The sequence below is a fragment of the Eschrichtius robustus genome, chromosome 13, assembly GCF_028021215.1.
Source record: "Eschrichtius robustus isolate mEscRob2 chromosome 13, mEscRob2.pri, whole genome shotgun sequence".
In the NCBI taxonomy this organism is placed as follows: Eukaryota; Metazoa; Chordata; class Mammalia; order Artiodactyla; family Eschrichtiidae; genus Eschrichtius; species Eschrichtius robustus.
This window is the reverse complement of record NC_090836.1, coordinates 75,893,600-75,917,860: the sequence shown is the minus strand read 5'-3', so window position 1 is coordinate 75,917,860 and position 24,261 is coordinate 75,893,600. Positions and strand designations below refer to the sequence as shown.

General features: G+C 36.1%; 1 protein-coding gene across 2 annotated transcripts in view; it reads left to right on the top strand.

Annotated features, from left to right (window-relative positions):
- Window positions 1–21,916, top strand: part of ATP2B1 (ATPase plasma membrane Ca2+ transporting 1) — a 128,784-nt gene extending 106,868 nt beyond the window's left edge. For both annotated transcript variants that reach the window (XM_068562111.1, XM_068562112.1), the window contains exons 16-21: window positions 6,631–6,822; window positions 7,053–7,266; window positions 7,732–7,943; window positions 9,323–9,430; window positions 11,247–11,429; window positions 21,148–21,916. In XM_068562111.1, coding sequence (XP_068418212.1) covers window positions 6,631–6,822; window positions 7,053–7,266; window positions 7,732–7,943; window positions 9,323–9,430; window positions 11,247–11,429; window positions 21,148–21,459 — 1,221 coding nt within the window. In that variant the 3' untranslated portion in view covers window positions 21,460–21,916. The remainder of the gene's footprint in view (window positions 1–6,630; window positions 6,823–7,052; window positions 7,267–7,731; window positions 7,944–9,322; window positions 9,431–11,246; window positions 11,430–21,147) is intronic.
- Window positions 21,917–24,261: the final 2,345 nt, after the last annotated feature.

Sequence of the window (24,261 nt, the reverse complement as noted above, 5' to 3'; positions counted from 1 at the left end):
AATGAATCTTTGTACTTTCAGTGCCATAGAAAATTTAAGTATATTATTTAATTTTAATTTGATTTATTTCATTTTTGGAAAATACAGGTTCATAATCACAATTCTCAAATCCAAAAATCTGAAAACTGAAATTTTTTTCCCTAAATTTGCAGCAGAATCATTTGATTGCAAAAAATATTCTGAATGATATGAGGATGTTATTTGTCCCACTTAATATGAACATTCATAGTCATTGTAGAGATATTAATGTGTTTTTATGAGATGCTAACCCCATCTGGGAGAATTTGTGATAGAAGGTATGTGCCTCATTGTCTTGCTAAAGCATGAGAGACTTTGAATTCTGAAACACAGTGTGCCCCCAAGTGTTTCAGAAAGGAGAATATTTATGTGTACCAATGTTTATTTGCATAATTTGTCCCCCTGGTATTTTGCTACTAAAATAGGGGTTTAGCAGAACCACCACCATGGTAGCTGCCTTTTAACAAGAGTGAGGGAGATGGAAGAAGGAAATGATATGGGTAAAGTACCCTCAACCAATAGCTGTGAACCCAAAGATTCCCACCCTGCCCTATCCCAAACTTATTATGGTAAGCAGTGCATTGGTGAGAACTTCTGGAGAGCTGGGAGAAGAAGCTGAAGGGATAAGGAATATTTAAGGGCTTTTCCTTTGGCTGTAAGCAAAACAGGATCGTTCATTTTAGAAACACGGGATCACTCATTGCTGCTCTTGAGCATTTGGCAGGATTCTTACTTCTGCTTTCATCTGGACAGCTGACCAGGAAGGTATTTATATACAATGCATTTTAATATTAAAAAAAAAAAACAACAAACTTTCTTCCTAAAACTTAGCTGTTTAAGGCAGATACTAAGGGCTTTAAATAAATGCAGGTAAATATAGTAATTCAAACAAAAACACAGTACAGCAGCTGCTCTGTTTGTTTGATTTTTAAGCCTTGAAAGTTTTAGGTCCATTTTACCACTTTTTTTTTTTTAAAGGTAGCATGTCAAAAAAAATCTAAATTTATTTTAAATGCACAGAGAAAAAATAAGTGCGTAGTGGCTTGGACTTGAAAGCAGTCTTGCTCAAGCTTGAATATACTTTGTATATTTGTTCAGTTCTTCAATTTCATATTTTAAAACTGAAAGATGAAATTATTTGTCTTGGGCTTTTATTAGATACCCACAAGAAATTGCTTTTGTGTGTGTGTGTGTGAGAGATGAAGTGTCTCTTTTTTAAAATTTATTATTTATTTTATTTTATTTATTTTTGTCTGTGTTGGGTCTTTGTTGCTGTCTGCAGGCTTTCTCTAGTTGGAGCGAGCAGGGGCTACTCTTTGATGTGGTGCGCGTGCTTCTCACTGCGGTGGCTTCTCTTGTTGCGGAGCACGGGCTCTAGGCGCGCGGGCTTCAGTAGTTGTGGCTCACGAGCTCAGTAGTTGTGGCTCGCGGGCTCTAGAGCACAGGCTCAGTAGTTTTGGCGCACCGGCTTAGTTGCTCCGCGGCATGTAGGATCTTCCCGGACCAGGGCTCGAACCCGTGTCCCCTGCGTTGGCAGGCGGATTCTTAACCACTGCGCCACCAGGGAAGCCCAAGAAATTGCTATTGATTATTTCTTTTTAAACCTGTGTCTTATTTTTCAGGCAGAAATAGCATTTTAAAACACTCTGTTCTCTGTCTCTCTGTTTATATGTATAGGTGTGTGTGTGTGTATGTATACACACACACACACTTACATTTAGTAAATTCAACATTAAGATAAAATTTACAACAATAAATTAAAGGGACTTTAATGTGAGTACATTGCAAAGAGGCCTGGCATTTTCCCCTGTTTAGCCACTCCTTTTAGAATTCCTTTAGATAGCAAGCTTCCATGCTGTGTTTAAAATATGATTACATTATTTTTTAAATTATATTGCATTATTCTTACCAAAATTCAGTTAACCACACATGTACAGATATTTCTGTCATCATACACTGAATGCCATGATGTATTTCTGTAACCAAATATGCATCTGTGGTAGTAAAATCTTCCCTAAGGTAATTAAAATATCTTCATTTAATTTAAAGTGTTTTTAGACTTTGGGTTAATAATAATTTGTTTCTCCTCCAAACATTAAGAAGCTGTTTTCAGTATTCTGGGCCAGAAACATTACAGGTGAGTAGTTGCTGCCTCCTAAAGGTTCAGCACACAAGGAAGTAAATCATTGAAGCACGGTGGCAGCCAGTGAAGGACTAAACACTGCACAGGGAGTGCCTCAAGGAAGTCCTTGACTCTGCCTGTAGAGACTGGGGAAAGTTTTCTGAAAGAGGTGCCATTTGAATGGAGAGAGGGAGAAAAGTACTGCCAAGAGACCCTCCGAGAATTGCAAGTAGTTTAACTTCACTAGAAGAGGGTGTGGTGTTGGTGGGTACTGGAATGTGACGATCAGAAGGGCCTTGAATATGAAGATGAGGAATTTGTTCTTGTATCCTGTAGATGAGCACTTCCCAAGCAGACTTCTCATGCAGTAGAACAAATCTGGAGACTCACAATGCATGCTAGCATACAGCTCTAAGAAGCTTATAAAAAGCTGTTTTATCGTTTTTTGATGGAGAGTTTCCCAAACTTGTTTCACTATGGAACTAGTTTTTATTTGGACACCAATTAACATCTTAAAGTAGCTTTTTAAATTTTGAAAGATTTTGAACAAGGGAGTGTGAGATTTGCATTTGCAAAAGATGGAGGATGATTAGAGGCAAGGAAACCTGTTGGGTTTAGATGTGTTAAATATGTTGCACATTCAAAGTAAAGTATACAGGGAATTCCCTGGTATTCCCTGGCGGGCCAGTGGTTAGGACTCCGTGCTTTCACTGCCGAGGGCTCCGGTTCAGTCCCTGGTCGGGGAACTAAGATGCCACAAGCGGCACAGTGCAGCCGAAAAAAAGAGAAAAAAAAAAAAAAAGTAAAGTATACAGATTAGGAGTTAGAGACTAAAATTTTAAATTAAGATTGCTCCTTCATGGAGTATTTTGAGAAAAACTTGTTTTGGACTTTGTGTTTATCAAAACAATATTGCATAGCATTTAAAAAGTCAAACAGTTCTATAAGACTTAATAACTATGTCCCCTACCACATATCATTTCTTCCAGCTAATTTTTTGACTAAAGAAAACCAACTATTTTCACTGTTTGTTTTCCTTAGTTGTTTGCCTCCGTGTACCTAAATGGCATGATTACAAGGGTTTTTTAATTTTTTTATATTTTTAAATTAATTTTTATTGGAGTATAGTGCTTTACAATGTTGTGTTAGTTTCTACTGTACAGAAAAGTGAATCAGCTATATGTATACATATATCCACTCTTTTTTGGATTTCCTTCCCATTTAGGTCACCACAGAGCACTGAGTAGAGTTCCCCGTGTTATACAGTAGGTTCTCACTAGTTATCTATTTTATACATAGTATCAATAGTGTATATATGTCAATCCCAATCTCCCAGTTCATAGGTTTTTTTTTTTAATTTTATTTATTTATTTATTTTTTGGCTGTGTTGGGTCTTCACTTCCACGCGAGGGCCTCCTCCAGCCGCGGCAAGCGGGGGCCACTCTTCATCGCGGTGCGCGGGCCTCTCACTGTCGCGGCGTCTCTTGTTGCGGAGCACAGGCTCCAGACGCGCAGGCTCAGTAGTTGTGGCTCACGGGCCCAGCAGCTCCGCGGCATGTGGGATCTTCCCAGACCAGGGCCCGAACCCGTGTCCCCTGCATCGGCAGGCAGACTCTCAACCACTGCGCCACCAGGGAAGCCCCCATAGGTTTTTTATTGTTTTAATATAAAGCATTTGTTAATGACTCTTCATTAAGGAAGATAAGGATTTAGCACTTTCACAGGCACACAGACACCTGTATGCATTCATGCACACTACCTATCCTGTTACTCTTCCATCAGAGTTAGAGGTCAGTCAATATACCGTCCTTATTGTGATTAGAAATGCTGTTCCAAGCTGAGCCATGTGGTCTGTTATAATTACTTTTACTTCCTTGCACAGCTTTTTGTATTCCCTATACATTTTCTTTTTCAATTCACTTTTTAATCTTTAAATTATTTATCTATCTATTTTCTTAGTTTTTTTATGTACTTAATACTAATTCATCACTCCTTTCATTACGTCAGAGACATCAGGTACTTTTACCAGTTTTGCCTTCTTAGAGATCCCTCTCCCAGATCTTCTGAAGTGCTTCAATCTGGACTGTTTGCTAAGCCTGCTACACAGCTGTCTCTTCTTTCTCCATACCTAAGAATTTCCTTTTCCTCTCTCTTACGTTAGATTTTGAATTTCCTGAATTTGATGTCAGTGTCTTTTTTGGTTTACTCTCTCATGTAGTAAAGCCATCTCCTCCAATAGATCCCTGAGAAAAAGGGTTCATGAGAGTTAAACTTTTTCATAACTTTTATGACTGAAATCTCTATTCTCTCCTCAAAGAATCCTCCTTGATACTTAGTCTGACTTGGTATAAAAATCTAGGCTGACAATAATTTTCACTCAGAATTTTGAATTTGTACCTCCATTGTTATTACATACCATTTTGAATTTTGAACCTCCTTCCCCCCTGCCACACGCACACTTTTTGGAGGTATATAAGTCTTTCCTTTGTTCTCAGTCCTCTGAAATGTCGTGATGGTTTGTCTTAGGGCAACTTTTTACTATGAAAACTCATTTTCTTCAATTTTGTGAAATTTTCTTATACTCGTCTTATGTCTTCTCCAGTGTCTCTTCTTTGTGGGATAGTCCCCTCTGATTTTTGAACCTCTTGGACTTACCTTATTATCTTGTCTCTTTTTTCCTGTCTACCATACCTTTGTCATCTTGCAGGAATATTTCCTCAACTTCTGTTGTTTTTTCATTTCTGTGATCATATATTTAATTTCCAAGAGTTGTTTTTGGATCTCTGAGTTCTTGTTCTTGTTTCATTGCTGACCTTTTGCCTTTCTAAGGATTTGATTTTTTTTAATAAAAATCAGCTTTTATCTCTGTGTAGTGTTTGTGTCTCCACATGCCTTTTGGTTTAGTCTCTGTCTTTCAGGTTAGTGCTTTCTTCAGATGTCAAAGTGATTCTTGGTTGTCTCTGCATATTTTACCAGTAGAAAGCTGAAAAGCTGGAAAGCCTTAGGCCTCTAAGTGGGATTTATTGACCAGAAGCTTCCCAGTAAAGTGATCTGGCTTGGCCATTTCACTTCCTTAGGGTACCTTGAATTTTCAGTATTTTTAGGTCTCTTCTCCTATGATGGTCAGATTTTCAGGAAAGAATTTTCAAATGTGCTGCCTAGAGGGCAATCCTGAATACTGGTATTCTGGGAAACAAGTAGAAAAAGGAGGGTAGTGGTCTCTACATTCATTAAACAGAGTTACTCTTAACCCCTTTTTTTCAATATAGCACCTCCTATACTCAGCAGCACTTGGTATCCTTCAGTCTAAACGTTCTCTGTTATACCCTCCCTAGTAAATTAGCAGGCAGTCTTCTGCCAGGTTAGAGGAAGTGGCAGACTTCCTGGTTGCGTGGATGTGGGAAGGGACTCGGAGGCTCTAGCTGCCTTTTCTTTTAATTTTGTTATTAAAATATAACACACATACAGGAAAGTGTCTGTGTCATAAGTAAACACTGAATGGATTATCACAAGTAAACAGACCTGTTCTATGCAAGGCAAGAAATAGAATATGACCTATGCCCCCAGATGCCTCAACCACACTCCCTTCTAATTACGGCCGTGTCTCTCTGCAGAGATAACCAGTATTCTGAAGATTCCTTTTGTCTGGTTTTGAACTTCGTACATAAGAATCATATATCATGTATTATTCTGAGTCCATCTTCCTTTATTCATCATTTTTCATGTGAGATTCATCTGTGTTATTGTATATAGCTGTAGTTCACTCTTTTTTACCAGTCCACAACTTATTAATCCATCCCATTCCACTGTTGAGGGACATTGTTATTCTTAGTTTGGGCCCTCTAAGTACTGCTTCAGCGTCTTTGGTAGACTTTAAGAATCCTCCTGTTCTTTTTCACGCCTTCACCCCTACCTCCAGTGCTGCCTGGTGCTGCCGAGTCCTGAGCCTTACATAAGAGAGTCCTGTAGTGCAGAAAGGCTGCTACTCTGCTCTCCTACTGTTGATTTAGGATTCAGCTTTCTGGAGTCTGCTGAGTTTCTTCCTACTTGGTTATCTGCTTTCCAGCCTCTTAAGATGTTTTTGCAGTGTCTCTTTTCCCACTAACTTTTTGACTTTGTAAGTTTTTATTTTTTAATTAAAAAAAAAAAAATCTTTTAGTGTGGCTTTTGGAAGGAACTTGGGTAGTGCCTTTGGAAGGAACTTGGGTAGTGCCTGTGTCCATTCCTCTTTTTGTTTTTTTAAACTCAATTTGAACATTATTGTCAATGCCTCATTCATTATGTTCGATTTCTGCTGAGATAGAATGTCTTTCTGAGAGATAGTACAATATCTTAGACTAACTATATTACCCCCTTTTATGGTAAATTTAAGTCAATAATTATTAAGTATAATGGTAAATTTTTGTTTATAAAATATATATTATCCTTTCAAATATTTAAAGGTTATATTTTAAACATTCAGTCTAATTCACAGAAATTTTCTTTAATAGGGTATCGCTGGCACTGACGTAGCTAAAGAAGCATCTGATATTATTCTCACAGATGACAACTTTACAAGCATTGTTAAAGCAGTTATGTGGGGACGAAATGTCTATGATAGCATCTCAAAATTCCTTCAGTTCCAGCTTACTGTTAATGTAGTAGCAGTGATTGTGGCTTTCACGGGCGCCTGTATTACTCAAGTAGGTTGACAATTTATTCATTAAAACTTGTTTATTTTAGAGCAAAGATGTGTATAATCTGCCTTTTTAAAGTACTTAAATATTTAAATAAGTTGAAGCTTAGTATTTTAGGTTAATTCATATAAAAATGTAATCCTGTTCTGTTAAGTTTTTAAATAGAAACAGCTTCCTGAGAATTGCGGAGTCCCTGAATAGTTGTAAATGTCTATTAAGAAACCTGTCTTTTCTAGGATTCACCGCTTAAGGCTGTGCAGATGCTGTGGGTAAATCTCATAATGGATACGCTCGCTTCCCTGGCTCTGGCAACTGAACCCCCCACTGAGTCTCTCCTGCTTCGGAAGCCTTATGGTAGAAATAAGCCTCTCATCTCACGCACAATGATGAAGAATATTTTGGGTCATGCATTCTATCAGCTTGTAGTAGTCTTTACACTCTTGTTTGCTGGTAAGAATTTAATGCCTGATAAAGTTTCAGTTGTTTCTGTTCCAAGCTGGTATCCCAGATGGTTTTAATGTTACAGATTTTTCAAGAATATAAGTTATTTTCTTTCTGACTCCCCATTTATCTTTAATTTCTTCTGTTTATCAGTGGATCCTTAGTACATTTTGAGAGGCAGTGTGATAGATTGGGGCAGTGGGGGAGTAAAAAGAGTCCTAATTTCTTGTCCTTGGCTTTACCACTAACTTAGATATGTGATCCTGAACATGTCACCGTAGTTTTGGGAGCTTCCGTTTCCTCCTGTATAAAATAAAAGAGGGTTGTACTAGAGAATCCCAGGTCCCTTCCAACTCTTTCTGTGCTGCCGTTTGAGAGCAAAGAAAGGTCTGACTAGGTTTTATTGCATACTTCCTTGAAATGTTAAATTATTTTGTATGATAATTACAAAATGGTAATTTTTCATTCTTTCAGGAGAAAAGTTTTTTGATATTGATAGTGGAAGAAATGCTCCTTTGCATGCTCCTCCATCGGAACATTATACTATTGTTTTTAATACCTTTGTACTGATGCAACTTTTCAACGAAATAAATGCTCGGAAAATTCATGGTGAAAGAAATGTGTTTGAAGGAATCTTTAATAATGCCATCTTCTGCACAATTGTTTTAGGCACATTTGTGGTACAGGTGGGTAATTGTAAAAGATGGTTTCAAGTATGATTATTATGTGGAGATCTTAGGTGAACAGGTGGCTTGTTCCAGAAATTACTTGACTGCAATGTGTGGGCCTTCTGTGTATTGCCTTGATGACATCAAAAGAACTCGAGTGAAAATTTGCCCCATCCTGAAATTCTACGTGTGAATGAGTACATTAAACTAATACTACTTTAATTGCACTACTGGTTCTGTGGCTGTGATACTTCACACTCACTGTGATTCTGATTATTCTACATTGTTATTATGAAAACTGTTGTAATTTTTATGTTATTTAAGGCCAGTCTTACAGTCAACCACTTTTTAGTCCAGCTAGAGTGATCCCTTAATTGCTTCTAGCAATTAATAGTAGTTGTATTTGTACAGTTGAGTTCATTATTAAAAAATAAAAGGTTTTGAAATGAATATGTTAAAATCCATGTGATTCTGAATGGCCTCATCCAGACCTGGTATGTGCCAGTTTTCCATTTTGTAATATTGTCAAAACAAAGTAGAAGAGGAGTGGGAGAATGCGGTGTGAGAAGTGGGGTTGGGATGAAATAGAAAGGACCGAATTTTCCCATTTTTATAAAGGTCATTCTAAGGACAAAACCTAAGCATCACTTTGCATATGGTAAATTTTATATAATTATATACTACACCTATGTTTTTGTATCATCTTGGATTCTGTGGTACTCCTCTATGTAAATGGTTGTTATTAGCAGAATCTGGAATCAAAGCAGGTAAGTGAATATGGTGCATGACCACACCAGGAAGTGAGTAAACACAGTAAGATTTAAACTTAAAAGGTGAGCTTTTCAACAATAGAATCAAACAGGATGGTGCTAGTTTCAGAATGAAGGTCTAAGAATTTTGAAGTTTATTCAGTCTATACCTTGTGTACTGTGGACACCGAAACCAAAACCCTAGACTTAATTATTTCTGTGCAGACTGTTTCTGTTTTAGCTTTCAACTTCTATAAACTTTAGGGGAAGTGTTGCTTACTTGCTGTGTAGTTTCTGGAAGTATTTTATAAAAAAATCATTGTTCATGACATGCTAAAATTTTAGTTTTTACTTACTATTAAAGTTAGGTTTATTTTATCTGTTTTTAATATATGGGGATTGCAAAAATGTAACTGCCTGTCTCTCTATCAAGCAAGTCTGATAAAACTTAGTTCCTCGCATAGGTTGATATACCCAAAACAGTTGATGGTAGGGTGTCATTCTTCAATGCCTTCGTGCTACTCAAAGTGTGGTCTGTGGACCAGCTACTGGTCTGTTCATTACAAGTCCACAATGAGATAAGGAGCATGGGCCAGAGTATAAGTCAACAACTTCACTAAATAAATTTATTCTTGATTATTCCTCTAGATAATAATTGTGCAGTTTGGTGGAAAACCTTTCAGTTGTTCAGAACTTTCAATAGAACAGTGGCTATGGTCAATATTCCTAGGAATGGGAACGTTACTCTGGGGCCAGGTAAAAAAATCTCATCATTTTTTGTTCAAACCTACAGTGATTTTTAAAAAAAATTTCTAGTGTGTGTATTCTTTAATCAGTTCTATAACTTGATTCTAAGTAGTTTTCATTCTGTTTTTAAGAACAAGTTTTACAACTGTTATTAAGTTGATGCATTTATAACTGGTTAGAATGCTGATATCTGTATCTTTTGCTCTGTGACCTACTTTTGCATTTTCAGATTTAATATTTTAATAAAAATATTATATACTTTAGACTTTTTATCATTTTGTTATGTAATTTAATACAAGTGTAGCATTGGAAAAATCTTGAGTTTCATTTGATGTGAAGAATGTTTCTATAAAAATACTGGTATCTGGAAAAATAGGCCACAAAATGACATTTTAGATTATTTGGATCAAATGGCTTCAACAGTGTATGTATAAAATACAATGCCTGAAAAATTAGATATCCTTAATCTTCACTATGGGTAGCTGACTTGCAGATATATGTCATTATTTTTTAAAAGATAAGTGGTAGCGGTGTGTGTGCTGTTCATTTTAAATCCATTACCATCACTATAAAACTGATAGAATCTGTACCAACATTTTCATAAATGAAAACTAGCCTATGTTATGGTGTGTAACTGGTGTGAGCTAATTTACTGTCATTTTGCAAGTCAGTCAGACTGAATATTCAGATTGTACTTAACCTTAACTCAGTCTTTATGTGCCTTTTATCTCACCTTTTTCTTAATTGTGTTTCTAGGTTCTGAGGTTTCTCTTCTTACTCATTATAAAGACCTCTTTCATTGAGATCTTCTTTAAGCAGGATCCATGCTGGGCCCACAGTTGTTTTTTTTTTATTACCGTTCTAGTTACTTTATAATGTTCCCTCCCAGGCAAAACCAAACCCTACAACCTCCCCCAAAATCTGGCTAATTTCAGGAAGAGGAAATTCAGTACAGTGTACATGCCTAACAGGCATCAGTTACTGTCTTTGATTGACGTCGTCTATTGATTTTAAGTGTGCGATGGTAGAAAGCACTGATTTTGTTGGTCAGGAAACCTAGGGTCTTAGTCACTCCATGAACAAGTCACTTCCAGTGTCTCTGAACCTGTTTCATCTCTAAAATGAGGTGGTTGGACTACAAGTTCTCTGAGCAGTTCTGATTCTGACCGCATGCCTGTTTCTCCCAGCTTCCTTAAGGAATGGCTGTGAACACCTATAAGTTCATACATATTGGTATTTTGGTATTTTTTATGTCTTCTCGGGCATCTGTTCCTGTTTGGTGTCATTCTCAATCAGTATTAATCCAATTTTAAATAGTTGTACTTTTTGAAAATAAATACATTCAATAAACAAAAGCTATTTTCAGCTCAGCCTTGAAGATTTTCTGAATTTTGGTATGTTTTTTTCTCATTGAATTCTTAGAGCACTAATGAAATGTAAACTTCTTTTGCATCATATAAGATCACCTATTTTCATTTTATTTGAAATAAATATCATTAATATGAGTTTAAGGAAATATGTATATATCAAAGCATGGTTGTATAATTTACTGTCTTGAATGTCCTCAATAAAATATGAAAATGTAATCAGGTTATTTCCATTCAGGAAAACTTTTTAGCCTTCAAACTTAAATCTTTTGTGTAGCTAAGAGAAGAATATTTTTTGTTCTGAGAAAGAAAGCCTCTGATGGACAGGATCTCATTGCTTCATTGGTAAAGATAGTTGGCTATACTTGCAACTTTCCATACCTTTTTTGTATTAAAGTTGATCGGTTTAATTGTAGTTTGATATGATTTGTTTCTAAGTTCTTTCCCCTGTGTTGTAGCTTATTTCAACAATTCCAACTAGCCGTTTAAAATTCCTAAAAGAAGCTGGTCATGGAACACAAAAGGAAGAAATACCTGAGGAGGAGTTAGCAGAGGACGTGGAAGAGATTGATCACGCTGAGCGGGAGTTGCGGCGTGGCCAGATCTTGTGGTTTAGAGGTCTGAACAGAATCCAAACGCAGGTATGGGTCTGGTGGAGAGGTAGGAGAGACGATGGGAGCGGGAGCCGAGGGCTTTGCACCTGGGGAGGAGGTTTGAATGTGCTCCTTTGCTTCCTTTCTAGCCGCCCCAACCCACAAAACTTATTCTTTTGAAAAATAGTACTGGTGCCTGGAATGAGTGAAAGTTTTAACTGACCATGAAAGAATGTGTCTATATGCCCCTAAGCTCCTTTTTTCCTAGCTTTTTTCCCCCCCCTTCATCTCCAAATGCTACTCTTGCCTATTTATCTGCTCTGTAAAAAGTGCCTTTTTCTTTACTTTTTATATGTTGATAGATGGAATGGTCCTTTCTCTTGTTCTCTCTCTCTCTCTTGCTGAGCAAGCTGTCACAATCTCTGATTCCTTGCAGATGGATGTAGTGAATGCTTTCCAGAGTGGAAGTTCCATTCAGGGGGCTCTAAGGCGGCAACCCTCCATCGCCAGCCAGCATCATGATGTAACAAATATTTCTACCCCTACACATGTAGTGTTTTCCTCTTCTACTGCTTCTACTACTGTGGGGTGTGAGTGTGTGTTCCTAAGTGCATGAAATTAACATTTCCTACTTCACACACCTAACGTTTCTCATTTTCTCCTTAATGTTTAAATTCATTGTTCAGGCTTTTCATAAAGCTTTCTTTTCGTAAAGTGGATTGAGACCTCAAAAGTGTTGTCGTTGTGGTTGTTTTATTTCTTAGAGGGTTAGATAACAGGTGGAACAATTGCAACCAAAGATCAGACATGAAATCTGTGACCTTGTCTCTATGCTAACTCTGATAGTTAATATGGGGAATAAAATTGTAGCTTAGAATTTGTGAAACGACTATACATTTTTGAGTATATGCCTTTAAACATGTTCCATACTGCATGATTCCCAAAAGCATGTGATTTGAAACTGATCTAACAGAACCAAGAAATTGCATTTTTAAAGCTAAAAATGAACTTAAGCATTCTGACTTGTATCTTGTTCAGTTTGTAAAGTAAGTTAGTACCCTGAAGGAAAGTTCTGAGCATATAGCCAGGTGTTTGCCTTCTTAGCTTGGACTTTGTGGCCTTGCTGTGAATTTTTAATTTATTTTGTTTTGTTTTGAGACTGCATCCCTGTATAAGCTTCAAAGTTCTTTGGTATTTATGTGGGTTTTTTTCATTTATATAATCAATTTAATTTAGGATTGCTTCCTAGATAAGAAAATGTTCTATTAAGTTTTCCAAAGAAGTAGGGAAAGTGCATTTCTTTTAATTTTTTTTCAGTTTTGTCTTTTTTTTTTTTAAGTTTACTCATTTCTCACACCACTGCCCACCTCCCACCTCTTGCAGCAACCAATTTGTTTTTTGTATCTATGAGCTTGGTTTGGGTTTCATTTTTTTTAGATTCCACGTATAAGAGAGATCATACGGTATTTGTCTTTCTCTGTCTGACTTATTTCACTTAGGATAATAATGCCTTCAGGGTTCATCTGTGTTTTCACAAATATCAAGATTTCCTTTTTTATGGTTAAATAATGTTCCTCTGTGTGTGTGTGTGTGTGTGTACACCATACTGTATCCATTCATTCATCAGTGGACACTTAGGTTGTTTCTGTTTCATTCTATCAGATGTGAGGTAATATCTCATTGTGGGTTTTGATTTGCATTTCCCTGATGATTAGTGATATTGAGCATCTTTTCATGTACCTATTGGCCATTTGTCGATAGGTTTTGGAAAAATGTCTGTTTGGATCTTTTGACCATATTTTAATTGGATTGTTTGGTTTTCTTGCTATCAAGTTGTACAGGTTTTTTGTATATTTTGGATATTGGCCCTATATCAGATATATGATTTGCTAATATTTTCTCCCATTCTTTAGGTTGCCTTTTCATTTTGTTCATAGTTTTCTCTAATGTGTAGAAGCTTTTTAGTTTGATGTAATCCCACTTGTTTAATTTTGCTTTTCTTGCTTTTGGTGTCAGATTCAAAAAATCATCATCTATGTCAAGGAGCTTACTTACCATCTGTGTTTTTTTCTAGGAGTTTTATGGTTTCAGGCCTAACGTTAAAGTCTTTATAATCAATTCTGAGTTCATTTTTGTGTGGTGTGAGATAATAGTGGTACAGTTTCATTCTTTTGCATATGGCTGTCCAATTTTCCTAACACCATCTATTTAAGAGACTGTCTTTCCCCATTGTATATTCTTGACTCCTTTATTGTCAATTAATTGACCATATATACATGGGTTTATTTCTAGGGTCTCTGTTCTGTTCCATTGATCTATATGTCCATTTTTACGCAAACTCATACCAGTACCATACAGTTTTAATTACTATATCTTTGTAATATAGTTGAAATCGGGGAGCCTCCAGCTTTGTTCTTATTTCTCAAGATTGCCTTGACTATTTGGGGTCTTTTGTGGTTCCATACAAATTTTAGGATTGTTTGTTCTATTTCTTTGAAAAATGGCATTGGAATTTTGATAGGGATTTCACTGAATCTGTATTGCTTTGGGTAATATGGGCATTTTAACAATATGAATTCTTCCAGTCTGTGAACATGGAGTATCTTTTCATTTATTTGTGTCATCTTTAGTTTCTTTCATTAATGTCTTGTAGTTTTCAATATACAGGTCTTTCACCTCCTTGGTTAAATTTATTCTTAGATATTTTTTTATTTTTTTGATACAGTTGTAAATGAGATTGTTTTCTTTTTTTTTTTAATTTATTTATTTTTGACTGCGTTGGGTCTTCGTTGCTGCGCACGGGCTTTTCTCTAGTTGCAGTGAGCGGGGGCTACTCTTCCTTGCAGTGCACAGGCTTCTCATTGCGGTGGCTTCTCTTGTTGCGGAACTTGAGCTCTAGGCGTGCGGGCTTCAGTAGTTGGGGCACACGGGCTCAGTAGTTGTGGCTCACGGGCTCTAGAGCGCAGGCTCAGTAGTTGTGGCACACAGGCTTAGTTGCTCCGCAGCATGTGGGATCTTCCCAGCCCAGGGCTTGAACCTGTGTCCCCTGCACTGGCCGGCGGATTCTTAACCACTGTGCTACCAGAGAAGTCCGGGATCGCTTTCTTAATTTCCCTTTCAAATAGGTTATTAGTGTAAAGAAATATAACAGATTTTTGCATATTGATTTTGTATCTTGCAACTTTACTGAATTCGTTTATTAGTTCTGACAGATTTTTGATGGAGTGTTTAAGGTTTTCTATATATAATATCATCTGCAGACAGTGACAGGTTTATGTCTTCCTTTCCAATTTGGATGCCTTTTGTTTCTTTTTCTTGCCTAATTGCTCTAGTTAAGACTTCCAGTACTATGTTGAATAAAAGTGACAAGAGTGAACATCCTTGTCTTGTTCCTGACCTTAGAGGAAAAGCTTTCAGCTTTTCGCTGTTAAGTATGATGTTAGCTCTGGGTTTGTCCCTTCATTATGTTGATGTATGTTCCCTCTATACCTGTTTTGTTAAGAGCTTTTATCATAAATGGATGTTGAATTTTGTCAAGTGCTTTTCTGCTTCTGTTGAAAGATGATCATGTGATTTATATTGATGAATTATTACAGGTCATAATTTTCATTAATTGACTAGAATGACAGATTTTCTTTCAGGTTTTTAGTAAATGACTTTTAGTAAAAGGTTTTTAGTAAACTCTCCAGAAGTCTTATAACCTATATCGTTCTTACTCTGAATTAGTGTCTTGAGTCCATGGTGGATTCTTAGTATAGTAGAGTCATTAAAGATACAAACCCACCCATTCCTCATGCCTACCCTTGAAGTCAGCTAAGATACCTGATTTGGCCAGAAACCTGTCTTTTCCATTTGGTCTTTAGCCAACTAAGGACTAGAGGAACCTTGGGAAGCTGGGGAGAGGATGAATTGTGAGGAGAAAACAATGCTGTTTACACAGAGCCTATCTGTTCACTCTTTGCTTAAGTAATTTTCATTTGTTATTTTTGACAGTGTTGCAAAACAGGCAGAACAGGAACTATCCCCATTTTATAGGTGTGAAAACTGACTTGGAGTTTAAATGACTTGTCCATGGCTGATAAGCAGAGGCAGCATGATGTAGAGCAAAGAGCAGACAAGTGCTGTAAAGACAAGCTGACCCTGTAACATTTAGACAGGATGTTAAATTTACATACGTGGACAGATAGGAATCTTCCTTTTGGAAATTACTGTGGTACTACCTACCTGAATGAAATGGTGTATGCAAATTGCCTGGCCTTACTCCTGGGATGGCTGGTGTCAGTTGCATGCCTCCCTCCTATGGATTTCACATTATTCCTGGCTTTCGAGGACATATTACCACTCATCCCTTCATCTCCTACTATTAGTGTTCATTTAGTTGTATTTCATAAACAGTGGAAGGCCTACCATATGCCAAGGCTGCTAGAACCTCCAGATCTTGTCATCTAGTAAGGGAAGCAAACAAGGAGTTGGGGATTTCTACATGGTAATGAAACAGAGAATGTTATAACAGGGTCCTTCACCCACCCTGAGAAGTCAGGAAAAATTACCGAAAGGAAATGATTCCCAAGCTGACCTGACAGAATTTGTCGGTTGAGGAAAGCAGACCTCAACTGACATAGTTTGATACTAAAAGAGTAATGGAATGTAAGGAGTTGATGAGGCTAGAATGGAAAGTAAGCATCTGTTTATATCCCACAGGAAGGAGCCAAACTGAGACTTAATCCCTCCCCTCAAAACTTTAAATTTGAAAAATTTCAAACTGACAGACAAGTTGAAAGATTAATACATGAATAATCTTCACCTGGATTTACCACTTCCTAATATTTTATGATGTCTGCTTTATCTATATAATATTAATATATACTTTTTTTTGAGCCATTTGAAAGTAAGTAGCAGATATCATAAATGCCATCTCTAAATACTTCACTATGTGCTCTCCTATATAATCATACTATATAATCACGTCCAAGAAATCTGTCTTTGATACCATTTTATCTAATATACAGTCCATATTCAGATTTCTCCAGTTGCCCCCAGAATGTCCTTTATAGCTTTTTTGATCCAGGATCGAAGGAAAGACATTCAATATCGTGTGTTATGACTCTTCAGTCTCCTGTAACCTGGATCCATTTTCTCTATATTTTTTGTAATATTGACTTTTTAAAAAAATCCAGGCAAATTGTCTTATAAAGTGTCCTGCATTCTGGATTTGGTTGTTTCCTCTTGATTAGCTTTATGTTAAACTTTTTTTGACAAGTTTATCTCCTAGGTGGTATATATTCTGTTTATTTTTACTTCAGAAAATTTTAAGTAATTGACTTCTTTCACTTGGAGTGGTATCACATGACCTTAGGTGTATCATATTTATTGTATTTCTCTGTATAATTGTATTCCAGGCTTTATATTAAATATCAAATCAAGCACAAACTCTGTTTGAAGACATAGCCACCCACACCTGCTTCAGGTGATGTGCTTTGTGCTCTTTTCTGATGCACAACTATATATGAAACCTGTGAGTTGCTGGGCACATGTAGTGAGGGTAATGGTGTTAATACATTTAATGAAAGGTGTAAATTCCTCATTGGTTTCCTGCCCTAATATAGAATAATCTTAGAAATATCTGTGTTTGTCAAACTTCTTTGACTCTTTTTTTTTTTTAACCTTTTTTATTTACTGAAGTATAGTTAATTTACAATGTTGTGTTAACTTCAAGTGTACAGCAAAGTGATTCAGTTATACATATATATATTTTTCAGATTCTTTTCCATTATAGGTTATTATAAGATATTGAATAGAGTTCCCTGTGCTATACAGTAGGTCCTTATGGTTTTCTATTTTATATATAGCCGTGTGTATATGTTAATCCCAACCTCCTAATTTATCCCTCCCCCCTCCCCCACTATCCTCTCTGGTAACCATCTGGAGTCTTTGCTGTGCTAAATGAAGAAATTATAATCCATTTCAACTTTGTCATATACTAGGCTTGTAACATCTCTGGAGAGGGCGTCTTTTTTCCCTCACTTATTAGTCAGATCTTTTAAAAATCTGAAGAGGAAACTTTCTATAGTTTTTCTTTATAAAGTGTATCCTTCTAATATCAGTCTTCACGGTTAGTAAATTCTTTTGCTAAATCAATAGTTACGGCTTCCCGGGAAGGAGAGATTGAGAGAAAATTTGGCCTTCCAGATAAAGGATTGGCAAACCATAGCCTATGGGCCATATCTGGCCTGTTGCCTGTTTTTAACTGGAACATAGCCATGCTCATTCATTTAATTACTGTCTGGTAGTTCTACACTACAAAGGCAGAGTTGAGTAGCTGCATCAGGGACCGTATGGCTCACTAAACCTGAAATATTTGCTATCTGGCCCTTTACAGAAAACGTTTTCCAACCCCTATTCCAGGTAATTAAAACATTACATATTACACAGGTGAGTCTCACTTTGAGAAAATTTGATATGCAAGTACACAGCTTTGAAAAGCAACCTCGAATTTTATTCCCTTTTGCCAAGTATCTTTTACTTTACCATTGAAATTCTTTATGGTGCACATAATAAAGGTAGTGATGAATACAAATTTCAGAAATGGGCAGTCTGTTGTAGAAGGTAAGATATATCAGCTACTGATTAAGTAGCCTCATAGTTTAGAGCCGTCTCCTTACATACAGTGTTTTGGGCAGTAATATTTTCTACTATCAAAAGTTAGGATTATATTTAAGAAAATGGATGGTTTAGCAGGGTACATGATCTTAATTTGATTTGTTACTTAAAGTTTAATGTAATGCTTACATATTCAGTTTCCTAAAATTACTTTATGATCATAATAATCATTTCAATTTTTTGTTTGCCATATGTGCCTCATTCATGCCTCTGATTTTTTTTCCTCAATAATTTACTGTTTAAAAAATTTCCTTGACATAGGGATTGTTGAATTTTTCTTAATTCTAATAATTTTAGGAGCTATAGTTTTGTGCATAGTAGGTCTTAACAGCTATTAAAAGAATTGAGTTAAAAGACTAGATAAACAGTAAGGTTTGGATTGTCAAAGACGGGTAATCATTTTCTGCTTAAACTGATTTCTTTGTGGTATTAAAATAGTTTTCTGTCTACCTACAGTATAATGCACACAGTTGGCACTTTTTAATTACTCAGAATTACTACAGTACTGTGAGAATTTTACCTATAGAAGGTAACAGATGAGGGCAAGTATAAACTGGGTCAGTGTCACGCCTTAGATCGAGAGTACTTTCTTATCTATGAGTAGAAAGTAAAACAAATCTGGCTCAGTGGCCCCTAGTTAATCTAGATGTTATTGTGTGTGCCTAATGTGAGAACTGTTTATTGAAAATTGTATTGCTTTGCAGTATTTCTAAGCTGTCCTTGTAATGTGCTGACCTAAATCTTAGGAAGTATCTTCTTCTACTGAGGTTAGTTATAAAGCTGATGTCCATACGTTCTCTTCTTTTATTGACTTGAAAGAACCTGGAGTTGGGAGTACAGAAAGCTTGGTTCTAAGACATTCTGGCACTAATTTATAGTGACCCAGCAAGGCAGCCACCTGTCCTCAGTTGCTCAGTTTCATTATTTGTAAAGTGGTTGAAATAAACTATCTCGAATATCCTTTCAAGCTTCGGTGTTCTAGGATAACTTAATACGTTTTGTCAGATAGGAGAAATAATCTTAGCAAAACTGGAAAGCTTTGGTAAAAAGGAATCTAATTTCACCTGCCACAGGTGTGAGTGTAATCGTTTATACAAATATACTCACTGCACTCACCTGCTTATAACTCTTTACGCTTGCCCTCCTAGAGCTTTGCTGACTCCCACATCTCTAACTTAAACCCATACCTCTCTTCTGAGCTCTGGATATTTTCACTTGGCTGTTCTGCAGCTCCCCAAATTTAACATGTTTCAAAAATTGATTTTTATTTTCCCCTTGATTCTTCACTACTCCCCTCTACCCAGACTGGTCAAAACAAAACAGATCTCAACTGCTTCTCTAGCTCCATTCGCAATACCAGCAACCAAGTCAAATAAGCAACAACTTTAGAGTCATCTTGAGCAGCTCTCATCACTCACCAGACTTGCTGGCTGGTCCTCCAGTTTGTATTCTCTATGCCTACTGGCCACTGACAGCAGTGAACATAGGAATGCAGGAATCGCTCCAAGATCTTGATTTCAATTCCTTTGGATAAATTCTTAGAAGTGGGGATCTGGAATAGTCAGACTCATACCAGCAGAGTAGAATGGTGGTTACCAGGGGCTAGAGGGAGGGGGAATTGGGAGATGTTGGTCAAAGGGTACAACGTTTCAGTAATACAAGATGAATAAGTTCTGGAGATCTAACGTATAGCATGGTGACTACAGGTAACAATACTGTACTGTATTGTATACTTGAAATTTGCTGGGAGGGTACAATCCCAAGTGTTCTCAACACACACAAATGATAACTGTGTGAGGTAGTGAATATGTTAATTAACTTGATTGTAGTGATTATTTCATAGTATAGATGTATATCAAATAGTCTTGTATGCCTTAAATATATACAGTAAAAAGTGGGCATAAACTGCTGCATTTTCAAAAAAATAAATTCAAATATCCCTGTGAAGAAATTAATTTTTTCCATGCCATTGTCTTACGAGGTGAATTTAGTGACTTATGAGATGACTTTAGTGATCTTTTTTTGGAATATCAGTATCAGTTACTTCTCTTAACATTATGAGTAAATGATGTCTTCATTGCTAAACAGGATTCGTTAGAAAGCAAAAGCAAACACTGTTTGAATTGATGTATACTAGACGCCCAACTATTTGGATTTTGTCTTTTTTTTTTTTTTTTTTAACTCTTCACGGCACTGGGTTAATGAGACCTAATGTCAGTATGTGCGGGAATGTATTTGAGTCGATTATTCATTAACCTGTCTTCATCCATACAGCGTACTTCTGAGAAGGAAGGTGAATTGTTGAGCTATATGTTTAAGGGTGAAAATGCTAGAAGACTTTGTGTCTTCTCCTGGGGAAATTTTTCACAGAAGGATCCCAGAGGGCTTTTTGTTTTGTGTTGTTTTGTTTTAAATCTGTTCTTTCCAATGAAGTGTAGTATGTAAATTTATTTGTTTTATTATTATAGAGAAAAACACTAACCTTGACTGACAAATGGCATATACTCAAATATTTATAGCTGTTTAATGGCATTTTATAGATATTTATTTGGGTTTTGTCTTTTTATTTTTTAATTAAGGGCGTAGTGGGGTAGATGTGAGTTCATTGTGACATTCAGCTTATATTTGCTTGGCTTTTTCATAGTCGGTGACACCCTGATTCCTAGCATGATTAATAGTAACCCTCTGTGCTTGACTTTGTTTAACTTATTTGAATTGTTTTCAAAAATTATAATTTTTTTCATTTAAAAAAATTAGCTAAAGCTGTGTATGGTTACTTTTATGTTTGTTTTCTGTTGATTTTGTTTTTCTAGGGAAAAAAATCCTATAAAATGGCTATTAAATTCTTAGCCAGTGACAATGAGATTTTCTTAGTATTACTTTGAATTCTACACCTCTTAATTCTTAGAGTATGTGGTTTTGTTGGTCTGTAGCGTCCTACTAAAATATTCATTTTTTTTTACAGTGTATTGCAAGTTCCACTGCATTACATGCAAATATGATTCACTCATACCTAGCTGTTTGTGGATTCAGACTCATAAATGAACCATTTTTAAATTAAGCTAGTGGCGTACTGATATCTTTCTGTGTTTTCTGATGTTTACAGATTCGAGTGGTGAATGCATTTCGTAGTTCTTTATACGAAGGGTTAGAAAAACCGGAATCAAGAAGTTCCATTCACAACTTTATGACACATCCTGAGTTTAGGATAGAAGATTCAGAGCCTCACATCCCCCTTATTGATGACACTGATGCTGAAGATGATGCTCCTACAAAACGTAACTCCAGTCCTCCGCCCTCTCCCAACAAAAATAACAATGCTGTTGACAGCGGGATTTACCTTACGATAGAAATGAACAAGTCCGCTACCTCTTCATCCCCAGGAAGCCCACTACATAGTTTGGAAACATCACTCTGATTGTAAGCTGAATGTTAACACACTAGCTGCATTGTAAAGAAACAAATTGAAACTGGGTCTTTTCACACATTGTGACGGACAAGATAGTATTCTTGTCTTTGGACTTCAACAGAAGACACACTTGTACGAATGTAGATTTATTTTTTTAAAAAAAAAAAAAAAGCAAAGCTTTCTGCCAGACTGAGGGTGCTTTTCGGGGGGCGGGAGAAATGAACTGACAGAAACAGTAACTCAGCTTAAGTTGACCTGTGGATCATCAGTAGAACCTAAGAATGGTCCTGAACAGTGTATTAGCAAAGCTTTAGTTTATCTCAGTCCTCGGTGGGAGAGAGGGAGGAGTAAAGCTGGGCAAGCAAGCAAAGAGCCCTGGATCATTGAATTGATGCTTTAATTTCTGCTGTTGGCTGTTAATAATTTGGATTATTTATGTTTATAAATGATACAGATCTGTTTACAAGGTTTGTAGATACTTTTTTTGTTCCTGTTCATAGATGGGAAGCTTCCTTATAACTGATGCAGAGAAAAATTAGTCCTTCAAATACTGCTGTATTTTCAGGAAAAAAAAGGGGGGGGGGTGTTTCTATTGAAACTGTACTGAATTTTTGCCTACAATTTACCTTGTTAAATATTGTAGATAAATTGCTAATACTAATAGCCAAATAGATAACACTAATGCTTTGTTTAAAAAAACAACAAAAAACAAACAAAACAAAACAAAAAAAACATGAGCAGTGGTGTTCTAATGAAGTTATGGCATCTGTCCTAATTAGTTTCTTAAATACATTTACTACTTAATGGTTTTGAAACAACTGTTTAATTTTTAAAATTTTTGAAAACTTGCTAATAACCTTTGTTCAGAATTTAGTAGATTGTTTAATGCAGGACATCAACTACATAATGAAAGATGCTTGAAATGCTTTTGTTATTTCAGGCAAATCAAATTAAATCAAACTATCAAACTACAAGAAAACTTTAGTCCTTTTTGTTTTTGTCTAAACATGTTAGTTCAGTGATGTCTTGGTGAACTGTGAGTGAACTGTATTGATTTTTTTTAATAAATCCTTAGAAACCTTCGTACAGCATGAGGGCTGTTGGCATTTTGAAAAAGGTTAATAAGTAGAAGCATACATGTTTTCCTTTTGTTTTTGAAACTTGTTTGTAAACATAAATAAATATGCCCTTTTATTAAATAAATACACAGCAATGTTTTTTTAAAAAGAAATTTCAGCTTCTTTACTCAATTCTACATATATGGTGCATCGGTCTGTTCTCTTTAACCACAATTGGAATAAATTTCAAGATGGTAACAGCCCCATGAAGTACCCCCTTTAATTCCTTGGTGGCAGTCTAATAGAACCAAATTAAGGAAATCATTGCAGTTTGACATGTTCTTCATAGAGTTTAGTTTGTCTAAAATAGTCTCACAGTTTAAAAAAAATAATGACCACCATTGTCTTTGATACATTTGTTTTCATTCTTAAGTGGCCAAATAACAAATTAGGTAAAATGAGATTATGTGAAAAGGTGGGAAAGGTCCTAAAAATATACATATTTAGATGTAATAATTAACCATATGCTGGAATGCCCGTCTCTAAGCCAGTTGGAGTCTTTAAGTCTTTTTTTCTTTTGTCTACCTTCTCCCCCTTTTTGCCTGTCTTTACCTTTTAGGAACTGGCATTGTGTTAGGGCCCAGATTGCATCAGATATACAATCCTCAGGCTGACATAAAGTTTACGAGGACTACTACAACATCTGAGAGTGCTGACCCAGCAAAGAAACATTTAGCTGATGGTGCTTGATATTTTTGGTGGGTGGGGGAGAATCTTTTTCTCTCCATCAGTCCTTTGCAGTTAGCCTCTGCAAGACTTAGAAAAACATTGTCTCTGTCAGCATTTGTAACTGTACGTTATTCATCAGGTATTTATAGCAAATCATACTGTAAAAAGAGGTAGCATGATATGCTGGAAAGCATATGAGGCTAGGAGTCAGGACCTGGTTTCTAGTCTTGATTTTGCCATTAACGTGCTGCATGACCTTGGGGAAATCATTTACCCTAAATGAGGGTGGTGGACTAGACTATCTTGAAGAACCCTTTCAGCTCTAAAAATTTACCCTATCAACTGGAGAGCCTACAAGGCATAGGGAATAGAGAAAAGGGAAATGTTTTCAGTTTTCTTTTTTATTTTGGTTATGCTTAAATATGAATGTAATTACCAAAAGATTTAGAAGTGCATGTGCTTTGGAGGATTTGTATTGAGCTTTTACAGTATTCATTTTTCAACTCAAGGCAATGGCTTTTTACACCAACTCTAATCAATAAACGGGTCTTATGACATCCATGAAGTAGCAGCAAGACATGCTTAGTGTGTATTTCTCTCTTTGAGACACTGTAATTTCTACCAGAAATTTCCAGAGCATTATTATGTAAGTAGAAAAAAATGCAAACAAGCTGTTAAAGATCCTGGATCCCATTATATAGTATGTATAGCTGAAATCAGCATCTGTAATTCAATCACGTTTTCTCTTTTATCCTCTAACCAAAAAATTGTTTAATTTTGCATCCCAAATGTTTTTAATCTTTGTATATTTTTTAAAAACCTTTTTCTCCTCATCATTGCCTTTTTTGTGGTTGTAAATAGACTTACTTGCACTTTGAAGATGAGTTACTCCTTGTCATCTTATAAATATGTGATATGGTAATTTTCATAACAGATGTCAGTTTTGAACCAAGAAATGGTGATTTGTTTATAAGCAAAAAAAAAAAAAAAAAAAACTGGCTTCATTTCTGTGAAATTGCTCTTT